Below are 22,193 nucleotides of genomic sequence, written 5' to 3'. Positions count from 1 at the left end.
CAGGAGCAAACACAGAGCTCTCCCGTCCAGTCTGCTCATTCAGTGCTGTGGGGACACCCTTGCCCCGCTCCTTGCTACCCCACCCCTGTCCTACCCTGCCTTTATGCCTAGACAGCGCACCCCACATTTTTTACCCTTGGAACTCCAATTCAAGCTAAATGTCACCTCCTTTTGAAGCAGCTAGGATTTCTAGAAGCTTCCAGACATAACCTGCAAGGCGATATTGTTGAAAAAATGCGGCCTCTTTTGGAGCCAGAGCTGGATTTACTTTTTTGGCTTTGTTCCTTACCAGTTGTGTGACTTTGGGCAGCTTAACTGCTTTGAGCCTCAGTTTTCCCTAGGGTAAAGTGGGTATAATACCTACTTCAGAGGTAGGTTTTCTGTCGTGTAAGAGGTTGTCACTATTTATTATTATTAATTTGCCTCTATCCTGGTCTCATTGGGCTGAACCATGGCTAATCTGTTCCTTTTTTGTCTCTCTAGCTAACTGCTCTTAAATAGCAGACCCTGTGCCTTAAGCCTCCTCGGCCCCCCGGCCCTGACACCGTGTTGATAAATCCTAGTCCCTAAACATATCTGTTGAAATGGATGACTCTAAGAGGATTCTCAGGGAAGGCAAGTGGCCAGAAAGGAATGGTGGGACTCAGAAGGGACCCCTCGCTCTCACCAGGCCGCGGAGCCCGATGAGACAGGTCAGAAAAAGGGGAACCAAAGGAGCGGATGCCCAGAATGCCCCAGAATGCCGGGAGATGGACAAGAAAAATGCTGGAGAGGACCGGCTTTTAAACTGTTGGCCTAGTGATGGAGTGGGGACCGAGGGTGAGGATGGGGGGCAGGGGACGGAGGCTGGAAAGGTTGCGGGCCCGGGGGATGGGGGTGGCGCTGAGTGTAAATGGGAGAGACCGAGGGGGATAACGCTTCCACGCAGAAGGAACCCGATCCAGCTGAGAAGGGGCTGGGGGTGGATCCGCGGGCCAGACCCCGGGTCGGCGCGGGGAACACGGCGCTGGAGCAGCAGGTGCGGGGGGCGGGGCCCGGTGGGGCGGGGCCCAGGGGGGCGGGGCCGACGCCGGCGGGCGGGCGGGGCGCGCGGCTCGGCTCCTGCGAGAGCCGCGGGGGCAGCGGGGCTGGAGCTGGATACCGAGCCGGAGCCCGAGCGGGAGTCGGGGCCGGGGCTAGGCCGGAACGGGCTCCAACGAAATGGGGTCGGCCGACTCCAAGCTGAACTTCCGAAAGGCGGTGATCCAGCTCACCACCAAGACGCAGGTGCGCCCGGGGCCCCGGCCTTCCCACGCACCTGCCAGGGTGGGGGCAGGGCAGGGCTTTCGGGGTTGGGGGAACGGCTGCAAGAACTTGGCTAGCCGGGGGCTGGGGGGACCAGCTGGCCAGGAGGGTGACGCCGCAGCCAGGGAAGAGCGAGACTCCTGGGCCTGTACCCCAGGGCTCCATCCCTTAGTCCCCCACCCCCAGCCTTCTCTCCCGGGAACATCCCTATTTCCCGCAGCTGCTGCTGCCACCTTAGGCTGACGTGTGCCTACTCCCCAGGCCGGCGTCGCCGCTGTCCGCTCCGCTGTCGGCCCTCTCATCGCCCCTCCAGCCCCTCAATCTCCAGCCTCTCCCCACCCCCACCCACCCAAACACCTCCTTTTCTCCTCCCTGCCCCTCGGTGGGTGTCGGCGATCCGGGAGGCACAGACCCGGTTGACTCAGTGCAAACAAAGCCGGCGGTTGCCTTCCCGGATCGGGAAACAGCTGGTGCACGGTGGCGGCCTCGCTGGGCCGAGTCGATGCCCACGGCCAGAGAAGGCCTAGGTGTTGATGGGAACACGCAGAGTGGCAGGCAGCGCTGCAGCCTGGCCAGGGGAGCTGTTCCCAGGCCCATGGAGTCCAGATTCCCAGCTGGGGACCACTGCTCCAGGGGCTCCGCTTTCCAGGCCCTGCGGTGCAGGTGGCTGTGTTTGCTGTACCCTGTGTTCTCTGGGGCAGGGTTAAGAACCGTCCAGGCTGCCCCTGGACTAGGTACTGTGGGGCCTGGGGGTACCCGTCCAGGCTTGCACAGACCCCTGAGCCCACAAGTGGCACCGAGGCCAACTCCTTGCCCCCAGCACAAGGGCTGGCCCCAGCAAGGCTATCTCCCTGCCCACCCCTCTCTTCTCACTCCTTGAGCCAGGCCACTCTGGCCAAAGAGATGCCCATCTCTGCCTCCCCAGGTCCCCCACTTTCGAGGGAGTCAGGACCTGCTGCCAGCCGGGGATTTCCTTCTACCTGCACCCCTAGGGCTCTCTCATGCTCCCAAGTAGAGTAGGTTCAAGGGAGCCATTTCCCCCACAGCCAGCTGGTCGCAGCTCCAGGGGCCAGAACTCTGGTCCCACACTCTCTGGTTCCCACAGGAGAAAGGTCAGGAGCCCGGCACACGCCCAGGGCCTCTGAAGGGTCCAGTCCCAGCTGAGAGGCATTTGATAGAAACCAGGCCTTGCTAATCACCCTTGCCCCCAAGGCTCCTGGCTGTTTCTGGCATTTGGCTTTTTTGGCGTGTGGGGCTTCTAGATCTGAGGGTGGCAGGTGGTCCCGCCTCTCGGTGGGGGGCCACAAGGAGAAGAGGGGAGGGAGGCCTCCGTGTTTACCTGCCTGGGGAGGGAAACGCCTTGTTGGAGGAAACCACCTTGTCACTATGGGCTCGGCAGCTAGGGTCTCTGCCAGGCCAGTAGGACCAGCTCAGCTGGGTCCCACAGGATTCCTACAGGCTCGGGCCCCCTCCCCAAATTACACTGGGCCTCCATCCTTCCCTGGCTGTGGCCCTATGACAGGGTGGACTGAGCAGCTGGGGACAGCTGGGGACAGTGAGCTGACGTGGGACAGAGCTGGAGCCAGACACCAGCCTGAGTCTCTCTCGGGAGAGCCTTGGGGCCCTGCAGGTGGGAGGGGACCTGGGCTGCCTGGAGGGAGAGACCCTCAGAGCCTGAAGCCACGGACCCTGTGCAGTGACCTGGCTCAAACAGCTCGGGAGTCAGGGCCAAACCCCAAATGGTCCCCAGACCTTGCCACTTGGTGTCCCCAAGGAGATTCAGGCCAGTTGTCCCCAGGGTGTCCTCTTGTCCCAGGGCCTCTGTGATCTCAGGGTTTTGCAGACAAGCCAACCTAGAACCTTTTCCCCGTGGCCTGGGCCCAAGCTGGTTGGCTTTCCCGGCCTTCCTGTGCTGTATCCTGTTTTCTTCCTGCCTCGGGCTGGGCCCGACCCCAGTCCTGAAGCCGGCAGCTTTGGCTGTGTTTCAAGCCTTTCCCGGTGTGGGTGGAGCCCTCGAGGGGCATATTCCTGGATCTGGGACCCTCTCCTAGATCCTGTCCTTTTGGAGATTCTCTGTCGTAGGCCAGAGGATACCTGGTGGGTCCATGTTCACACGTGTGCACACGTATGAGTGTGCAAATGCCGTGGTGATTCAGTACAGGTCACCCTTGGCAGGCGAGACCACTGCTGGTGCTTCCCTTCTCCCCCCAGAGAGGTCCAGCAGCTGCAGCCGGTCCTCCAGGCTGGTGGGCATCTGGCCTGAGCAGGTCCCAGCAAAGCTTCGCTAAGAATATCTGGTTTCCCTCCAGGGTAGCTCAGTCCCTGTGCCCTTGGCAGCACGGGCCTGCTCACCTCCACCAAAAATACTCTTTAAAGAAACTAGCTTGGATTTTAGAAGCTTCTTTGTGTTAGGTAGGGCTAGAATAACTGAGGCAGGATCTAAGCTATGTTCCCTCCCCACTCAAAAGTTTCAGCGAACCTGGCCAGTACCTATGGCATCAAGCTAGCCTCCCCTGCTCTGGTAACGGCCACCAAACTGAAGGATCTGAGCCACAGCTGGGACCTGGAGAAGAGGTCCAAGTTGGGGATGGGGGAGGTGAAATCATTAGTCCTGAAGTTCAAGGCCAGCTCCCAGAGCTGGGATTTCCCTCTGCTTCAGAGCTGGGCTGCCCTGGGGCCTCTCAAGTTCCCCTGCTAAGACTCTCTCCTCATTCTTAATTCAGTCCCCAGGGGACACTTGCCTGATGAACTAGGTCAGAGGTCAAGTGCACTCGATGAGTTTCTGCCCCTTTAAGCTTAAAGGGTAGTGGCTACTTGGGAGGAGGGGAAAAATGGCTTCCCAGAGGTGCTCTCAGAAGGGAGGTGGGCAAGGGCCATGCATGTTTTCCGGGAGGCTCCTTCCCCACTTCCACCCGACCACCCACACTGGGGGTGTGCTTCCCTGGACCCCAGAGAGGGTTGGAGGGCATGAGGACAAGCCAGCCGCGGCCCCAGGGCGCAGTTTTGGTCTTTGTTCCTCTCCCCCAGCTAACTTGCCCTACCAGTTTTGGGACCCAGGCTGTCCTGGGGCCAGGCCAGCCCTGAAGGCCGTGGCCACAGGCTGCCCTGTACCTCACTGGGAGGCCTTGTTGGGGAGTGGGCTGGGGTAAACTGGACCCTGGGGAGGCTTGTACCCAGCCTTGTGCTCAGCTCTGCCCGGTGAAGGGGCTGAAGGGAATCTTTGGGACTGATTACAGCTTTTAGCTGGACAAATACTGGCTGAGCATCTGCCATATGCCTCAAGTGCACGGTCCTGGGAGAAGGGCTGGTGGAGGAATGGAGCCTCCAGGCAAGAGTGGAATCAGGCCCGTGATGAGTGACTGTGGCGGGTGGGGAGCAGGTTTCCAGGGTGGGATCGAGCCCACTGGTAGAAACTCTGGGAGACTTCTTGGAAGAAGTGGCTTTAGAGAACAGAATTTTTAAAGTATTTATGTGGCTTCACTGCACAGCATGTGGGATTTTAGTTCCCTGACCAGGGATCAAACCTGCCCCCTCTGCATTGGAAGTGTGGAGTTTTAACCACTGGATCTCCAAGGAAGTCCCAACAGAATTTTTTTTTTTTTTAAGTAAGATTCACATCGTTTCCTGATAATAAGAGTGATGCGTATTACCTGCTGATTTGTGGTAGAGTAGCCCTTTATCGTGGAGAAGGCAATGGCAACCCACTCCAGTACTCTTGCCTGGAAAATCCCGTGGATGGAGGAGCCTGGTAGGCTGCAGTCCATGGGGTCACAAAGAGTCGGACACTACTGAGTGACTTCACTTTCACTTTTCACTTTCATGCATTGGAGAAGGAAATGGCAACCTACTCCAGTGTTCTTGCCTGGAGAATCCCAGGGATGGGGGAGCCTGGTGGGCTGCCGTCTATGGGGTCGCACAGAGTCGGACACGACTGAAGCGACTTAGTAGTAGTAGTAGTAGTAGCCCTTTATCAGCTCTTTCAGAGAAGGCAAAAGTCTGATTTGATTGGAGCAGCCTGGGTAGGTCTCTTGCAGGAAGTACTATTCAAAAGGGTAAGAGGACCTTGGTTGACCCTCAAACAGATGAACATTCAAAAGAAAAAGATAGCAATACGCGCATGGACAGAAAAAATATATAAGAAACAAACAAAAAAGCCACCCCGCAAGATAATCGCTATCGCCACTTTTTCATTTTCTTCCAGGCTTTTATTCCTCTATAATTTTACAGAAAATCATGATCATCCTATAGTTACTTTATATCTTCTCTTTTTCATGTAACATTGTACCACGAGCATTTTCCATTCATCCGTATTCTTTGAAGACATTCTGATGGCTGCATAATATTGCATTGTATGACTAATTATTAATTATTTTTTTGGCTGAGTGGTATGCAGGATCTTAGTTCCTGACCAAAGACTGACCCCATCCCCCCTGTAGTGGATGTACAGAGTCCTAACCACTAGACTGCCAGGTCATTTCCTGAGGAGGACATGATAACACACTCCAGTATTCTTGCTTGGAGAACTCGGTGGACAGAGTAGCCTGGCGGGCTATAGTCCATAGGGTTGTAAAGAGTCAGACATGAGCGAAGTGACTTAGCAGCAGCAGCAGCAACTTTTTAAGCATTCCCCAATTGTTGGCTATTTAGGTTGACTCCAGCGTTTCACTTTTCACAACAGCTCTTCAATAAACATTCTCACACCTGAATGTCTCAGGCCATTTCCTTAGGAAAGACTTCTAGGATTCATGATTTAAATCGGGTGTTCACATGGCTGACTATATGACTTACAAGGCATAAGTGTGCTGAAGGCACGTTGCCTCAGTACGTCTGGTCAGGCTTTGGACAGTGTTGGGTGGGGTGGGCATGTGGGGAAGAGGGGCTGGTCTGTGCAAGGGCAACCAGAAAATATGGCCGGGCTGTGTTGCTGGGATCGTGAATACAGGTATTCCTATGCACACATCCATGTGCACATGTGTATTTGTTGTGTGTCCATGTGCGTGTCCGTGTGCCCAGGTGTGTGCTTGTAGGTGTTTAGGTGTGATCTTGGCTGACTGTCCAGCCAAGGTCTGGACCCGGCAGGCAGCGGGGAGCCCTAAGTGTCTTGGTTGAGGGAGCAATGCCTTCGGTGCTGTGCTTTGAAAGCTGGTTGGGGGCAGTGTGGAGGCGGGATTGAGGGGGTAGATTTGGAAGGGGGCCCTGGCAAAAGTGGCTGTGGTGGGTACCGAGAAGAGCGGATGTGGTCAGAGAGCCGTGGGCGACTCCTTTAGATTCGGCACTAGTTGGGTGTCCTGGGTGAGGGTGGACACTGGGGTTTAGGGGGCAGCCTGAGTGACTGGCAGTGAGCACATGTCCCCTTGGCTTCTTCCCAGGGGAAGGGGCACAGCCTGGCTCTGGTCCCTGGGCATGTGACTTAGGGGTGTAGCCTGGGGAGGCCCCAAGTGGGGAGGATCTACCAAAGGGAGATGGTGAGTTACTGGGGGGTCACAAGTCTCTTAGGGACTGGGTTGGGCTCTGCCTACTGAACTCAGTGCCAGCCGATCCCTGACCATCTGTGTCAAGTGTCCCCAGCCTGCCTGTGCCAACCAGGGCTCATGGCCACTGAAGGATGTCTCCATGGGGGGAAGACTCCTGGGCACCAGCAGGAGTGGAGGAGGGGACTTCCCTTTCCGGGGCTCCCTTGGTCACAGAGTTGGGCACACTGTGGGCCTGCTGGCAAGAGATCATGCGACTCTGGACACTTGGTCCCCCCCACAGCCTGTGGAAGCCACCGATGACGCCTTCTGGGACCAGTTCTGGGCGGACACGGCCACCTCGGTGCAGGATGTCTTTGCGCTGGTGCCAGCAGCGGAGATCCGGGCGGTGCGAGAGGAGTCACCCTCCAACCTAGCCACTCTGTGCTACAAGGTGAGGGGTGCCCAGCCCCTCGCTGTCACCGCCCCCCGAGCCATTTCCCACGATCCCAGGGAGGCTGGAGCTGGCCCAGCCCTGTGGTGCAACAGGGCTGGCACCCAGGACATCCCCACCCAGTCGAGGTGGCCCCAAGGCTTCACCCACTTCTCCCCCCAGGAGCTGGGTTCTGGGGGGTGGGCACTTGCTGCAAGTCAGCTCATCTAGCTCACCTTGTGTGGTTGGTGGGCTTCCCTGGTGGCTCAGTGATAAAGAATCCACCTGCCAATGCAGGAGACAATGCAATTTGATCTTCTGGGTCAGGAAGATCCGCTGGAGAAGGAAATGGCAATCCACTCCAGTATTCTTGCCTGGGAAGTCGCATGGACAGAGGAGCCTGGCGGGCTCTACAGTCCATGGGGTTGCAAAGAGTCAGACACGACTGAGCGACGGAGCATGAGAGCAAGGGCGGTTGGTCCTGTCAGTGTTGCCATTTTACAGATGAGGAAACTGAGGCTGGTCACTTAGCAAGGTCTCAGCCAGTGAGTGGTGAGCTGGTCTCACTCCCAGCTGCTCCAGGCTGCCCCCTGGCCCATGTCCTGTCCCCCTGGGGTTGGCTGACCCTGTCTGGAGAGGTGGCCCTGCAGGTTGGCCATGCTCCCCCTCACCCTCTGAAGCCCAGGGTGCCCAGCCTGACCCCAGGTGCCAGGGCCTCATCCCCCTGCCCCCCGCCTCTCTGCCCACCCCTGCAGGCAGTCGAGAAGCTGGTGCAGGGAGCTGAGAGCGGCTGCCACTCCGAGAAGGAGAGGCAGATCGTGCTGAACTGCAGCCGCCTGCTCACCCGCGTGCTGCCCTACATCTTCGAGGACCCTGACTGGAGGGGCTTCTTCTGGTCCACAGTGCCTGGGGCCGGTCGAGGAGGGGTCTGTGGGCCTGGCCGGGACTTTGGGGGGTGGGGGGAGGTGGGACTGCGGGGACAGGGGAAGAAAGTTATAGGGGGCCACCTTCCTCCAAACCTCTTCTGGGGTTTGGGAGGGGTCGGGGGAGGGGGTCAACTCCTCCTTAAGTCCTGGGTTTCTCCCCTGTGGGGGTCCCTGCCCCTGCAGCTGGGCAGAGATGGGGGCAGGGCAGCTGGGCCCTCCCCCCACTTACCCCATTCCCTCCCTGGGGTTCTGTCCAGGCAACTAGGGGTACACAGTGTTGGGTGGGTGGACCCAGTGATTCTCAGCAGGGCTGAGGCTCTTGAGTTTAGGGGGCTCACCCGGCCCCTCCCAGTCAGTGGGGAGGCCTCCTGACTGCTCCCAGGCCCTGCTCCCCACTGTCCCCCTTCTGCCTTGGGAGGTTTGGGAGTGATTAGGGGTCCTCTTCCTGTTCCTTCCCCCACCCCTTGCTTCCTGTCTCCCTCCACCATGGGTGTCTGCTTGGGCCGACCCTGTCCTCCACCCCTCCCCAAGTCCTGGGACTGCCTCTCCTCGGCAGCCACAACTGAGGGGCCTCTGCGGGCCGTGTCCCAAGCAGGGAGAGGATGACGACGAGAACGCCCGGCCCCTGGCTGAGTCCCTGCTCCTGGCCATTGCTGACCTGCTCTTCTGCCCAGACTTCACGGTGCAGAGCCACCGGAGGAGCACTGTGGTGAGAGCCCTCAGCCCCCTCCCCTGGCCCAGGAGGGCCTTGGTCCCAGGTCGGGGCCGGCTGAAGTTCCCTGGGGCAGGGACTGCCCTGGGAGGGCCAGGCTGCCTGGCACGCATGGTCCCAGGAGGGGGTGGCGGCTGGCACGGCTGGAGGGGAGCCAGCTGGTGCGGGCCCTGCCCTCTGTATCCGGGAGGCAGGGCACAAGCACCCACTGTCCTGGCCTGGGCCGCGGTGGGGTGGGGCTGGCGCACTGGGGGCCTGGCCCCTCACTTCCGGAGGGCAGTGGACTGACCTTGAGGTTGCCCACCCCGCGTGCCCACACACCATCGGGGCCCCAGTTCTGCTCTGCTCACTCCCTGCCTCTTCCTGTCTCGCACTGGACTGAGCAAGCACCAGACTGAAGGAAAATGAGCTTTCCTAGCACCCGGGGTGCTTTGAGGGTCTGTCTTTAGGAGAGATGAGGGTCTTTGCCCCCCCACCAAGGAAAGTAGGGGTCTGATTTCTCCCTAACACTGTCCCCAGGACTCGGCGGAGGACATTCACTCCCTGGACAGCTGTGAATACATCTGGGAGGCTGGCGTGGGCTTTGCTCACTCTCCCCAGCCCAACTACATCCATGACATGAATCGGTGAGCTGGTTCAGGCTGGACCCCAGGCCTGGCACCTGCACAGCTCAGAGAGGGAGCCATGTGTGGGGGTCTTCCAAGGAGACCCTTGGCTTCTCTGGTGGCTAAGGGGTAAAGAATCCTCCTGCAATGCAGGACACCTGGGTTTGATCCCTGAGTCTGGAAGATCCCCTGGAGAAGCGAATGGCAACCCACTCCAGTATTCTTGCCTGGAGAATCCCATGGACAGAGGAACCTGGAGGCTACAGTCCATGGGATTGCAAAGAGTCAGACGAGACTTAGGGACTAAACAGTAACAGAGGAGACCCTGCTCTCTCGTGACCTTGCTTCAGCATCACAGGGATAAGACGGAGTCACTTCTTTTCATGGACCTGAAGGAGAGCTGGGCGGGGTGGGCATGCGCTCCTTCAGGGGAACTGGGAACCTCAGGGTAGGCTCTCTCCTGTCCTCTCTGCCCAAGGATGGAGCTGCTGAAACTGCTGCTGACTTGCTTCTCCGAGGCCATGTACCTGCCCCCAGCTCCGGACAGCAGCAGCATCAATCCGTGGGTGCAGTTTTTTTGTTCCACAGAAAACAGGTGAGGGGCCCCTGGCCTGCCTTTAGATTTCCCCACCTCCCGCTTGTAGGCAGCCCGGCACTGAGGCCATTTGCTGGCGAATGTGTCTTATTTGAGGAGGCACGCTGCCCCCTGGTGGTGATGACCTATAACAACAGCCGCACCTTAACACCAGCGCGGTCCCTGTTGGGGGCCCTGGGTGAAGGGTGCCTGGGTCCTCCATCTAGAGCGCCGTCCAGTAGAAGGATAATGCAAACCACATATGCAGTTTAGACATTTCTAGTAGCAGCATCTAAAAAGTTGAAAAAGAAACAGGTGAAGTTAATTTTAATTATGTATTTCTTTTAACCCAATATGTCTGAAACATCAGTATTTGAGGTGTAATCACTAAACAAAGTTATTGAAATGTTTTGCATTCACTTTTCATCTGGTGTGTAGTTTACATTTATGGCACATCTCCCTTCGGACCAGCCACATGTTAAGCTGTCCGTAGCTACATGTAGCTTGTGTTAGTTTATTTAATTTTGGCCATGCTGTGTGGCCTTGCAGGATCTTAGCTCCTCGACCAGGGATTGAGCCGAGGCCCACGGCAGTGGCCGAGTCCTACCCAGGGAACTTCCTGGGCAGTGCTGTTTAAATGGTGGGTGGGTGGGGGTGTGCTGAATACTCTGAAGAATGGGGACGCCCGGCCCACGTGGGGGCACTTAAGGGCTCTGGGGAGCGTATGAGTTCGCGAAGGTGTCACATGGCAGGACTGCATACTTAGAGCAGGTCCGAATGCTCCAGCTGTGCAGCTCCTCTTGTGCCCGGGGCTGTACTGGCAACACGGGGTTAGTGCCCCTAAGTGTCGAGGTTCACCCTCTTCCAGACTCTGCCTCCCACATGACACGCCCCATCTTCAGGTTTTGCAGCCCCTCCGCCCAGCCTCACCCCGGCACAACCCCCAGAAGTAGAGAGAGTCCAGGTGGCTCTCCCACCAGGCACAGCTGGAAGCTGGCCAGGGTTTTCTTCCTCCCCAGCCTTATCAGGCAAACGGCCACCTTTGCCACTTGATGAACCTCCCTGGGTCTCAGTTTCCTCATCTGTAAGATGAGGAGCTTGACCTCTGACACCTCACAAGTCTCTGAATGGAGGCCTTCTGTGGCCTGGGAGCTGGGGAATGGGGCGCGTGCTTCGCTTCCTGCCTTCCCTGTGGGCCTCCAGCGCTTCTCTGAGGCCCCGAGGGAGGGTACCTGCCCTGCAGAAACCTCAGAGACATGTCCTTTATACATTTATCCAAGCCCGTAGATAACACAGTGTCGAGAATTCTCCAGCGGTCCAGAGGTTAGGACTTGACACTTCTACTGCAGGGGGTGCATGTTTGAGCCCTGGTGGAAATAGGATTCCACAGCCAAAAAAAGAGAAATGAACCCTGATGTAGACTGTGGACTTCGGTTGACAGTGATGTGTTGATGTCGGCTCATCAGTTGTAACAAATGTGCCACCCTGGTGGGGGATGCGGATGGTGGTGGAGACCGTGTGTGTGTCGGGGTAGGGAATCTATGGGAAATCTCTGCCTTCCCCTCAAGTTTTACTCTGAACCTAAAACTGCTCTAAAAAAACAAAGTAGTTTTTAGGGACTTCCCGGGAAGTCCAGTGGTTAAGACTCTGCACTTCCAGTGTAGGGGGTTGAAGGTTTATCCCTGGTTGGGGAACTAAGATCCCAGCTGTAGCATGTGGAGCAGTCACAAAAATATATATTAAAAAACTTAAAAAAAAAACACAAAAAACCCACAATAGGCTTCAACCCCTGGGGGTGAAAAATCTAAGGGGTGTGGACATGATACTCTACAAAGAGCCCCTCAGGACTGGCCATCCCTGTCTTGGTAATGAACTCCTTCTGGCCCCCAACCATCCCGGCCAGCGTCCCAGATACAGCCAAGGAGGGGGATGAGCTCCTGGGGCTGCTCCCTGGTCCCCAGACCACAGCCTGGCACTGAGACAGTGGGGGATGAGGGGTCTTTTTGGTCGACCTGCCCACCCGGCTGCAGCTGCGAGTGGACAGTGGGCAGAGTCCCTGAAGCCCCCTCCTCTCCTGCGCAGACATGCCCTGCCCCTGTTCACCTCGCTCCTGAACACCGTGTGTGCCTATGACCCTGTGGGCTACGGGATCCCCTATAACCACCTGCTCTTCTCCGACTACCGGGAACCCCTGGTGGAGGAAGCGGCCCAGGTGCTCATCGTCACCTTGGACCACGACAGTGCCACCAGCGCCAGCCCCACCGTGGACGGCACCACCACGGGCACCGCCATGGACGATGCTGACGTGAGCATGGGAGAGGGCGGGCTGCCGGGTGGCACCCCCTCCAGCAGCCCGGCAAGGGATGCCCGGCGGGCACTTCGTGGGGGTGTCTGGGGTCAGAGGGGGCACTGCCATCTAGGCCTGGGGTAGGGCGGGGGTGGGGGGTGAGGGCACCTGCTGAGCCTCAGCTCCACCCTCTGCAGCCTCCAGGGCCCGAGAACCTGTTTGTGAACTACCTGTCCCGCATCCATCGAGAGGAGGTGAGTTGAACAATGCTCTTGCTCTGGCGGTTTTTTTTTTTAAGCACGTAATTTTTTGGCTGCGCCGGGCCTCCCTCGCTGTGCTCGGGCTTTCTCTGCTTGCGTGAGCAGTGGCCACTGTTTGTTGCGATGCACCGGCTTCTCACTGCCGTGGCTTTTCTTGCTGTGGAGCGTGGGCTCTGGGCTCGCCGGGTTCAGCAGCTGCCATACACAGACCCAGTGGCGGTGGTGCACTGGCTTAGTTGCTCCGTGGCTTTTGGGATCTTCCCAGACCAGGGGTCGAACCCATGTTCCCTGATTTGGTAGGTGGATTCCCATCCACTGTACCACCAGGGAAGTCCTCCTGTGGGTTCTTGATGCCCACTCCCCACAAAGGTTGTGACCTTGCAGGGGGTGAGAGGATGCAGATAAGATTGGGAGTAGGGAGAGTCCTGACCCCTACCTGAAGGAACCACGGTCCCGGTGGACTCGGGGTTGGACCGCAAGGGTCTTGAGCCTCAGAAAAGGGCTGATGGCCTCAACTGGGGGAGGGTAGCCGGGAAGACTTGCGAGAGGAGGTGGCTCTGATGGTGGGTTTGGTAGGGGAATTACAGTGGATAGAAAGGCCAGTCAGACCTGGGTTCCTGTGTCTTGTGACCTTGGGGGAGGTTGTTGTGCCCCGGGACTCTAAGCTCTGCAGCTGTGATGTGGGGACAGGAACCGCCTCCTTGCCTTGTAGTGAGAATGGGCTGAGAGCACTGTCCAGGGAACAGGTGCTCAGTGATGGACAGCTTTTCTAGAATAGACTGTTCCTCATGTGTGACAGGGTGCTGGGAAGGGGCGGGAGGATTGCAGCTGTCCACAGGAGTCAAGGTGGGCAGGAGTCCAGTGTGTAGATGGGGAGCCTGTCGTCTGGTGGAGAAGTAAGCTCTCTAGACCTGCCCTGGACCCAGCTTCTGAGGGGCTACCCCCAGGGCAGCTGTTGATGACGCTGGAACCTGGGCCCCTCTGGTTCTGACGGTGGGAATCAGGCTCTGGGTGGGGTGGGAGTCGGGGGAGAGGAGGCATATGTGGGGGGCCTGGCCAGGAAGCCGGGACTGCAGGGAGCCAGACTGGACAGGTCCCTGCCCATACCCCACCCAGGACTTCCAGTTCATCCTCAAGGGCATAGCCCGGCTGCTCTCCAACCCCCTGCTCCAGACCTACCTGCCCAACTCGACCAAGAAGATCCAGTTCCATCAGGAGTTGCTGGTCCTGTTCTGGAAGCTCTGCGACTTCAACAAGGTGGGCCGGCCCCTGTGGCGGTGCGGGGGCGCGGGATGGCCGGTAGCGGTCCACCCCTGGGATGCGGAGGGCATCTAAGGAGACTTCTGGGAGGGGCGGGGCAGAGCTTCCCCTCTCCTGACCCCGCCCACCCGTCTCCGCTCCCCCCGCCAGAAATTCCTCTTCTTTGTGCTGAAGAGCAGTGACGTCCTAGACATCCTGGTTCCCATCCTCTACTTCCTCAACGATGCTCGAGCGGATCAGTGTAAGGCTGGGGTGGGCTCGGGATCCCTGGGGGGCGCTCCTGGCCGAGGGGCAGCTGCGGCCAGCCTGTCCTGCCTCCTAGCAGCTCGGGCCCTGTGCCCTGACCTACCGGGAAGGGCTTCTCCCCCCACCTCCACCCCAAGATGGGTCCCTGCCCTGGACTCCCTCGCCGCCCCACCCAGCGAGGTGACCCTCCCACGCCCCGCGCCGCAGCTCGGGTGGGCCTGATGCACATCGGTGTCTTCATCCTGCTGCTTCTGAGCGGGGAGCGGAACTTCGGGGTGCGGCTGAACAAGCCCTACTCCGTGCGCGTGCCCATGGACATCCCGGTCTTCACCGGCACCCACGCCGACCTGCTTATCGTGGTAAGTCGGGGGGAACCTGGAAGTCTGGGGGTGACGTGCCCTCGGCCGAGACTGGAGACGGCGGGGGCCCCGTGGCTGACCCCCTGCTCCCCGCATAGGTTTTCCACAAGATCATCACCAGCGGGCACCAGCGGCTGCAGCCCCTCTTCGACTGTCTGCTCACCATCGTGGTCAACGGTAGGGCGCGGACCAGGGCGCGCCTTTCCCACGATCACCACCAGGGGGCGCCCGGCCACAGGCTGACCTGCCACGGGCTCCCTGGTTCAAACCTGCTGGGTCCAATAGAAATATTAACAAGGGCATCTAAGTGCCTACAGGGCTTCCCAGGTTACCCAGAGGTAAAGAGCCCACCTGCCAATGCAGGAAACGCAGGAGACTCGGGTTCGATCCCAGGGTTGGGAAGATCCCCTGCAGAAGGGAATGGCAAGCCACTCTAGTACTCTTGCCTGGAGAATCCCATGGACAGAGGAGCCTGGCGGGCTACAGTCCCTGGGGTCGCAAGGAGTTGGACACAGCTGAGCACAAAACACAGCAACAACAGACAAAGTACTTACTGGTCAATTTTCTTCCTTCCTTCCTTCTCTCTCTCTTTCATTTTTACCCCTTTTTTCTTTCTTAATTTTTTGACTGCACTGTGGCATCCTATTTCCTCAACCAGGGCTCAAAACTGGGCCTTGCATCACTGGCTCCATCCCACAGATCTTACCTGAAAATGCATTTGTGAACAAGACAGCCACCGACCCTGCCCCATCCCGGTGAGGGAGAAAGATACGAGGAAAGATCAGTCTATGACAGATCGGTCTGTGAAGTCAAGCTGTGTGCAGCCTTGCGTCTCTGACTCCCCCTTCACAGGCTGTGCAGAAAATCTGTATATAGTTATATGTGGAATATCAGCTTGATATTCTACTTAATTAAAAAAAAATTTTTTTTTGTTTTGGCTGTACTACATGGCTTGCAAGATCTTAGTTCCCCAACCAGAGATGGGACCTAGGCTCCCTGCAGTGGGAGCTCAGAGTCCAAACCATTGGGCCACCAGGGAATTCCCAGCTTGGTATTCTAGAAAGATGTAAAGGTCCTGAGTTTGTATCCCTGCCCATCACTTTATAACTGGGCAATTCTGGGCAAGTTTATGAACCTCTCTGAACCTCAGTTTTCTCATCTGCAAAATGGGAATGGTCTCCTGTATCTACCTCCCTCTCAGGTTCGAGGAGGAGTGGGGGAGATGGAGTGTGTGAGTGGCTTTGTAAACATGGCCGTCCACGGGGAGGGGCCCAGGTGCAGCCCTGGGGCTCTGAGGAGGCATGGCCAGTGCGGCCTTGGCCTCTGGGGCTCGGTCTTCCTGATTTTGGGGGGGACTTCCCAGACGGGGCAGGGAGGGTGTGGGAGCGGGAGCACCATGTCCCTCCCAGGCCCTGGGTGAGCAGGCCCGGTTGGTGGGGCCCCGGAAGTAAGCCGACCCCTCCCCTGTAGTGTCGCCCTACCTCAAGAGCCTGTCCATGGTGGCCGCCAACAAGCTGTTGCACCTGCTGGAGGCCTTCTCCACCACCTGGTTCCTCTTCTCTGCCGCGCAGAACCACCACCTGGTCTTCTTCCTCCTGGAAGTCTTCAACAACATCATTCAGTACCAGTTTGATGGTGAGGCGCTGGCCCAAGCCCCTGGCCTGGCCTTGGGGATGGGGGGATCCGGGGTGGGCAGTGGGCGAGGACTCCTTCCCGTCTGAGGAGGACACAGCCCTCCGGCCCCCAGTTTGTTTGTCCTGCATGCATGTATTGAGTGCCTGCTGTATACCAAGCCCTGGGCCCGGTGAGGGGATTCAGTGGGAAACTGAGCAGAGTGCCTCCTGCCCCGTGGAACTCGCAGCTGGGGAGGGAGGCATGGAGGGGGACTCTAAACAGATGGTCACCCAGACAAACAGGTCATCTTAAGTCTGATGGGAGGGAAGTTCAGGGTGTCACGGGCCTGCTGGGTGTCAGAGATGCTGGGCTGCCTGGTGTCAGTTAGGGCCTTGCCACTTAGCTCTTAGGGGAGGAGGAGAAGGGGGTGACAGAGGATGAGATGGCTGGATGGCATCATGACTCAGTGAACACGAGTTTGAGCAAACTCCAGGAGATGATGAAGGACAGGGAAGCCTGGCATGCTGCAGTCCATGGGGTCACAAAGAGTCGGACACAACTTAGTAACTGAACAACAATGGATACACTTTTGATGATATCTGGTAATCAGACATTTTGTTAAGTGCTAGACTGATGGAGTGGAGAAGGCAATGGCACCCCACTCCAGTACTCTTGGCTGGTGAATCCCATGGACAGAGGAGCCTGGTAGGCTGCCGTCCATGGGGTCGCTAAGAGTCAGGCACGACTGAGCGACTTCCCTTTCACTTTTCACTTTCATGCATTGGAGAAGGAAATGGCAACCCATTCCAGTGTTCTTGCCTGGAGAATCCCAGGGATAGAGGAGCCTAGTGGGCTGCTGTCTATGGGGTCACACAGAGTCGGACATGACTGAAGTGACTTAGCAGCAGCAGCAGCAGACTGATGGAGATCAATAGGATGCATTCTCATCCTCGAAAAGCTCTGTGTTTAGAGGAGGCAGACATGTACACATGTAACTAAAATGCAGCCCTTTTTGCTATAATGTGGTGGTTTAGTCGCCAAGTCACATCCGACTCTTGTGACCCCATGGACTGTAGCCTGCCAGGCTCCTCTGTCCATGGGATTCACCAGGCAAGAACACTGGAGTGGGTTGCCATTTCCTTCTCCATTTTCTATAATAAAATTATATGTATTGGGGGTTAATATATGCACACTACTGAATATAAAATAGTTAAGCAGCAAGGACCTATTGTATAGCTTAGGATTGTTGTTTAGTTGCTAACTCGTGTCCCTGATTCTGGGAAAGATTGAGGGCAGGAAGAGAAGGGGGCGATAGAGGATGAGATGGTTGGATGGCATCTCCGACTCAATGGACATGAGTTTGAGCAAGCTCTGGGAGATGGTGAAGGACAGGGAAGCCAGGCGTGCTGCAGTCCATGGGGTCGCAAAGAGTCGGACACAACTGAGCAACAACAATGAACACTGAGCTCTGTGACTGTGTACACATCAGCTCCCTGAGCCTCAGTTTCATCTGTAAGATGATCGTAATAATAGTACTAAGAATCCCTATCTCAGAGGGTGTTGGGAAGACTAAGTGAAATAATCCAAGAAAGTCACTTGCCTGTGACTTAAATATTAACAGTTGTTATCATTTCCAGAATAAGTAATATTTGCACTAATTGATCGGGGATGAAGGGCTTTCCAGGTGGCTCAGACGGTAAGGAATCCACCTGCCAGTGCAGGAAACCTGGGTTTGCTCCCTGGGTCAGGAAGATCCCCTGGAGAAGGGAATGGCAACCCACTCCAGTATTCTTGCCTGGAGAATCCCAGGGTCAGAGTCGATGGGGTCACAAGAGAGTCGAACACGACTGAATGACTGACACTAACTCATCAGGGATGAATGGGGTAGGAAAAGTAGAAAACACAGAGGGGCACAGTCTACATGCAGACGCTGGGGCGAGATGTGGCCGTAGGAGTGGGCGGTGCGCAGCGGGGACCCTGGCGGGTCGGGAGCGGGCCGGGGCGGGGCAAGCGGCGGGACGGCAGGGCACTGAAGCCCCGGAAAGTACTCCTGTCTCCCTCAGAGCCAAGGGCGTTCAGCGTGGGCACACGCCGTATGGTCCTTCCTCCTGGTGACCTGGCTTGGGGAACCGTCAAAATATTGAACAGCTGGCTTAGCGGGACCCTGACATGCTGGGCCCACCCAGCTTTGCCAGGTGTTGCCCCTTCATGCTGGGTGGTGAGAGGGTCCCCCGGGTACCAGGGAGGGGCAGGGGTGAGCTCAGCCCAGAAGCTCTTTTGCTGACAGGTGGCATCCTGGAGTCGCCTCAACCCACCCCCCTGCCCCTAGCACCAACCCTGCCCACACTCCCCATCTTCTGTGCTCTTTGCTGTCGCCTCCCCCTGGGGTAGACACCCCTCTTGTCCTCCAAGCTCTTCCCACCCCAGGAAGCCGCTCTGGTGCAGGGGATGGCGAGGGGGCCTCGCTGAGACACCCACCCCTCCCCTCCCACAGGCAACTCCAACCTGGTCTACGCCATCATCCGGAAGCGCAGCGTCTTCCACCAGCTGGCCAACCTGCCCACTGACCCGCCAGCTATCCACAAGGCGCTGCAGCGGCGCCGCCGGCTGCCGGAACCCTTGTCCCGCGCGGGCTCGCAGGAGGGCGCCTCCATGGAGGGGTCCCGCCCCGCCGTGCCCGCTGAGCCGGGCACCCTCAAGACCAGCCTGGTGGCCACCCCAGGTCCGGTGCTGACGGCTGGCAAGGGCTGTGGAAAGTGACAGCAAGGGTTGGGGTGGAGGTTCTGGGGGAGCCCGGGAGGGCTAGCTGGGTGGGGGGACCGGGCCTCCGTGCTGGACAGGGTGCGGAGTCAGACACAGCATCTGTAAAGTGGAGGGAAGCTGGGGACTCGTGGGGCGGGGCTGTGCAGAGGTGTTCGAGGAGGGACGCTGGGGCAGGAGTCCTTACTGCCCCCCCAACCCCTAGGCATTGACAAGCTGACGGAGAAATCCCAGGTGTCGGAGGATGGCACTCTGCGGTCTCTGGAGTCTGCGCCCCAGCAGAGCTCAGTAGAGGACAGCCCAGCCACGGAGGTGGGGCCCGGGGAACTCCGGGCGGGGGGCGAGGCTGGGCGTTTTCCTTTCCTCCTTGGTCTCTGAAATGCAGGCCAGGCCAGGGCACCCTGGGGTCCCCTGCCGCAGGGGGCTGGGCACCTGGTGCTCAGGGCATCTGGGTTGGCACTGCTGACTCTCTGCCCTGGGGGTGGGGGGCTGTCTTTCACAGACCCCTCCCTTGTTTATTGGTCATGGGCTCAAGCCCTTGGCCTTCAGCCTCCTCATCCATCAGCCTTATCAAGGCTGGGCTGGCCTTTACCCCGTCTGCCCAGTCAGCCCCTGGCCCTAAACCTGTCACCAGGCTGGGCTGGGTCGGGCAGGGCCTGGGGCCCAGGGCAAAGGGTGCTGGGCTGGGCCATCCCCTCCTTTGGGAGAGGGTCCCCTCCCCCCAGCATGGGCCAGGGCAGAGACCTCCTTGCCCTCCAGGTCCCAGGCTGTGGGGGGGGACGCTTCGAGGACCTGATGGGCTGCCCTCCCCCCGCCTCTCCCACCATCCCTCACTTTGTTCCTTCTCGGGGACCAGGAGCCCAGCCAGGCTTGGCGGGAGCAGCGGCGACTGTCCAGTGCGTCGGCCAGTGGGCAGTGGAGCCCGACGTCGGAGTGGGTGAGGGTGGGGCAGATGGCATAAGGTGTGTCGGGAGGGGTGTAGTCGGGGGCTCCTGGCTCAGGAAGGGCTTGGATGGGAATGCGTCCAATTCCAGGGACTGGCCTGGGGTCAGGTTTGGGGTCAGTCCTGTCTCGTGACCTTGGCCTCTCTGGCTTGGTTGCTTCCTCTGTCTACACTGTCCAGAGTTGGTTCCCCAGCAGGGTTAAGGTACAGCTGTCCACAGCCCTTTCTCAATAAATCACCCTTTCCAGTTTCCTTCTTTGCATCACTTGCTCACTCCCTAGTTTGTTTCCTGACCTCACCACTAATTGTGTTTGCACGGGGATACTAAATGTCCCAGCCTCATCACTCTATCGTGAGGATCAAAGGCACGGTACGTGGCACACGCTCCATGAGAGGCCGCAGCCCCTGCACGAATAGCAGTCCCTATTCACAGGCCCTGCCTGGTTGCCAGGCCCTTGCTGTGATGAGCCAGGGTGCTTTCTGCCTTGGGGAGCTCCTGGTTCCAGGCCAGGGGTCGAGTCTGTGCCAGAGCCTCTGGGGGACTGCTTTGCCAGCCGGGAACCCTGGTTCCTCCCCCAGATCCTCTCCTGGAAGTCGAAGCTGCCGCTGCAAACCATCATGAGGCTGCTGCAGGTGCTGGTTCCCCAGGTGGAGAAGATCTGCATTGACAAGTGAGGCTGGGGGCATGGCTGGGCCGGTGGGCTCTGGGGCCAGCCCAGGCTGGGGCTGGGGCTGGGAGCATGGGCGAGCCCCCTGCTCCCCTTGACCTTCAGAGTGGGCACACTGGAGACTCCCGTCTTGCTGGCAGGGGCCTGACGGACGAGTCGGAGATCCTGCGGTTCCTGCAGCACGGCACCCTGGTGGGGCTGCTGCCTGTGCCCCACCCCATCCTCATCCGCAAGTACCAGGCCAACTCGGGCACGGCCATGTGGTTCCGCACCTACATGTGGGGCGTCATCTACCTGAGGTGGGCTCCTCGGGGCTTCTGGGGGTCTGCTGTCCCCCCTGAGAGTCGGCTTCAGCTAGTGGGGTTGATGTCAAGACTGTCCACCGGGGTGGTCTTGTCTGGTGGGGGCGGGCACCCACTGCCTGGGGCGGTGGGAGGAGGACAGCCCAGTTCCTCCCCAGTCTGTTCCTCAAGGCCGCCCGGCCCCCAGGTTACCGTAGACCCGCTCCGCAGGAATGTGGACCCACCTGTCTGGTACGACACAGACGTGAAGCTGTTTGAGATCCAGCGGGTGTGAAGATGGAAGCCTGCAAGGGGCAGGGGCCAGGGGAGGGCGGGGACCCGGGGTCCCCAGTGCTGACCCCTGATCCCCTGTTCTGAGCTTTAAATGACCCCAATCAGGGCTGGGTGCTTGAGTGGCCGAGTCCTGGGCGGCAGGCCCCAGAGGCCCCCTGTGGCTGGGTTGGTGGGGACCCACCCTGCCCCTCGCCTGCAGGCTGGACTCGCCGGAACTTTCTCTCTCTGGGGCTGCAGCCCCCGCCCCACGCCCAGAGCTCCCACCTCTGTCTGGCTGCCCTTCAGGACCCGTTTCTAAGCTGACCCTCAGTGCCCGCCTGGCTCCTGGGCTGCCCAGTCCTGGAGGGCACCAGGCTGCTGTGCCTAATGGGCTGCCCACAAGGAAGTCTTGGGCCATCGTTCCTGGAGGCACCTGCAAGGGTGGGGGGAGCCTTTCCAGGCCTCCTACCCCGAAACCACCTGGTCCAGGCCCCGCCCGCTGCCAGGAGCCCGGGAAGAAGGGAGGCCAGGATGCTCACGGAGGGGACTGGGGACAAACGGACGCCAGGAGCCAGACTGGAGGACCTCACGCGTGTTAGGGTCTGGAGTAGGGGGTTGAGGGTCTCCTGTTGTATTTTTCCAGGTCAAGGGATGTAGCCTGCCTGGCTCTTACACAGAAACGGGGGTGAGGGGATGGGGGTGGGGAAGCCGCCGTTCAGCCCGCCCTCCCTCCCTTTTCCCACCGCCTGGATGTTTCGGGGAGAGGAGTGACCGGGAGGCCACCCGTCCCTCCTGGTTCTGGCTTCTTGGTCTCCCTCACCCCGCCTGTGTCTGTACAATCTTTGCTCTGTACAATCGGCCTCTTGACATAATAAAACCCCCCTCTCCAGGCCCTGCATCCTTGTGCTTGGAGGGGAGACAGGGTGTTCAGTCCATGGCTCTTGTTTTCAGGGACACTGGGGCTTCGCCTGCCAGAGTCAGGCCCAGAGGGCCCTCAGCACACGACCAGTATCCTTCATTTTCTTGGGTGAGGAAGTGGAGGGTTGGGCTTCCCTTGCCGTGGTGCCCTCAGAGAAAGAGTTCACACAGGAGAGGCGAAGGGTCTGCCTCCCAACCTCCTGTGTGGCCCCTAGGGGCTCTGCTGGGGCTCTAGCCCTGTGCTCACCAGCACCCAGCTTTGCGGGCTACAAGCCGGGCTGCAGGGGCGGAGCTGCCCTCCCCAGGCCCCACCCCCGGCCTCACCCCGGGCACAGCTCAC

At 58.9% G+C, this 22,193-nt stretch overlaps 1 protein-coding gene across 10 annotated transcripts; it reads left to right on the top strand.

The window, feature by feature from the left end:
- Nucleotides 1–1,105: 1,105 nt before the first annotated feature.
- HID1 (HID1 domain containing) lies at nt 1,106–21,865 on the top strand. 10 transcript variants are annotated; one of them, XM_086356020.1, is made up of 19 exons: nt 1,106–1,266; nt 7,039–7,188; nt 7,923–8,093; nt 8,689–8,802; nt 9,325–9,431; nt 9,889–10,005; nt 12,067–12,289; nt 12,469–12,525; nt 13,705–13,788; nt 13,942–14,032; nt 14,245–14,396; nt 14,495–14,573; nt 15,867–16,031; nt 18,505–18,732; nt 18,976–19,082; nt 19,627–19,707; nt 20,293–20,384; nt 20,522–20,680; nt 20,894–21,865. In XM_086356020.1, the coding sequence occupies exons 1-19, from the start codon at nt 1,201–1,203 to the stop codon at nt 20,955–20,957; spliced, it is 2,307 nt and encodes a 768-aa protein (XP_086212146.1). In that variant the 5' UTR covers nt 1,106–1,200; the 3' UTR covers nt 20,958–21,865. The 10 variants fall into 10 exon arrangements, with proteins under 10 accessions (XP_086212146.1, XP_086212147.1, XP_086212140.1 ...); XM_086356021.1 differs by having other exon boundaries at nt 20,871–21,865; XM_086356014.1 differs by having other exon boundaries at nt 13,648–13,788.
- The last annotated feature ends 328 nt before the right edge of the window (nt 21,866–22,193 follow it).

This window comes from Bos grunniens, chromosome 19 (assembly GCF_055505025.1).
Source record: "Bos grunniens cultivar Pamir isolate PY7600 chromosome 19, Bosgru_T2T1.0, whole genome shotgun sequence".
Lineage (NCBI taxonomy): Eukaryota > Metazoa > Chordata > Mammalia > Artiodactyla > Bovidae > Bos > Bos grunniens.
This window is presented reverse-complemented; position numbering and strand designations above follow the sequence as displayed.

Coding starts and splice junctions, on each gene's coding strand:
- HID1 (XM_086356011.1), top strand. CDS start 1,201: ATGGGGTCGGCCGACTCCAAGCTGAACTTCCGAAAGGCGGTGATCCAG. Junction 12,290..12,468: donor CCGCCATGGACGATGCTGAC/GTGAGCATGGGA, acceptor CACCCTCTGCAG/CCTCCAGGGCCCGAGAACCT. Junction 18,733..18,975: donor CAGCCTGGTGGCCACCCCAG/GTCCGGTGCTGA, acceptor CCCAACCCCTAG/GCATTGACAAGCTGACGGAG.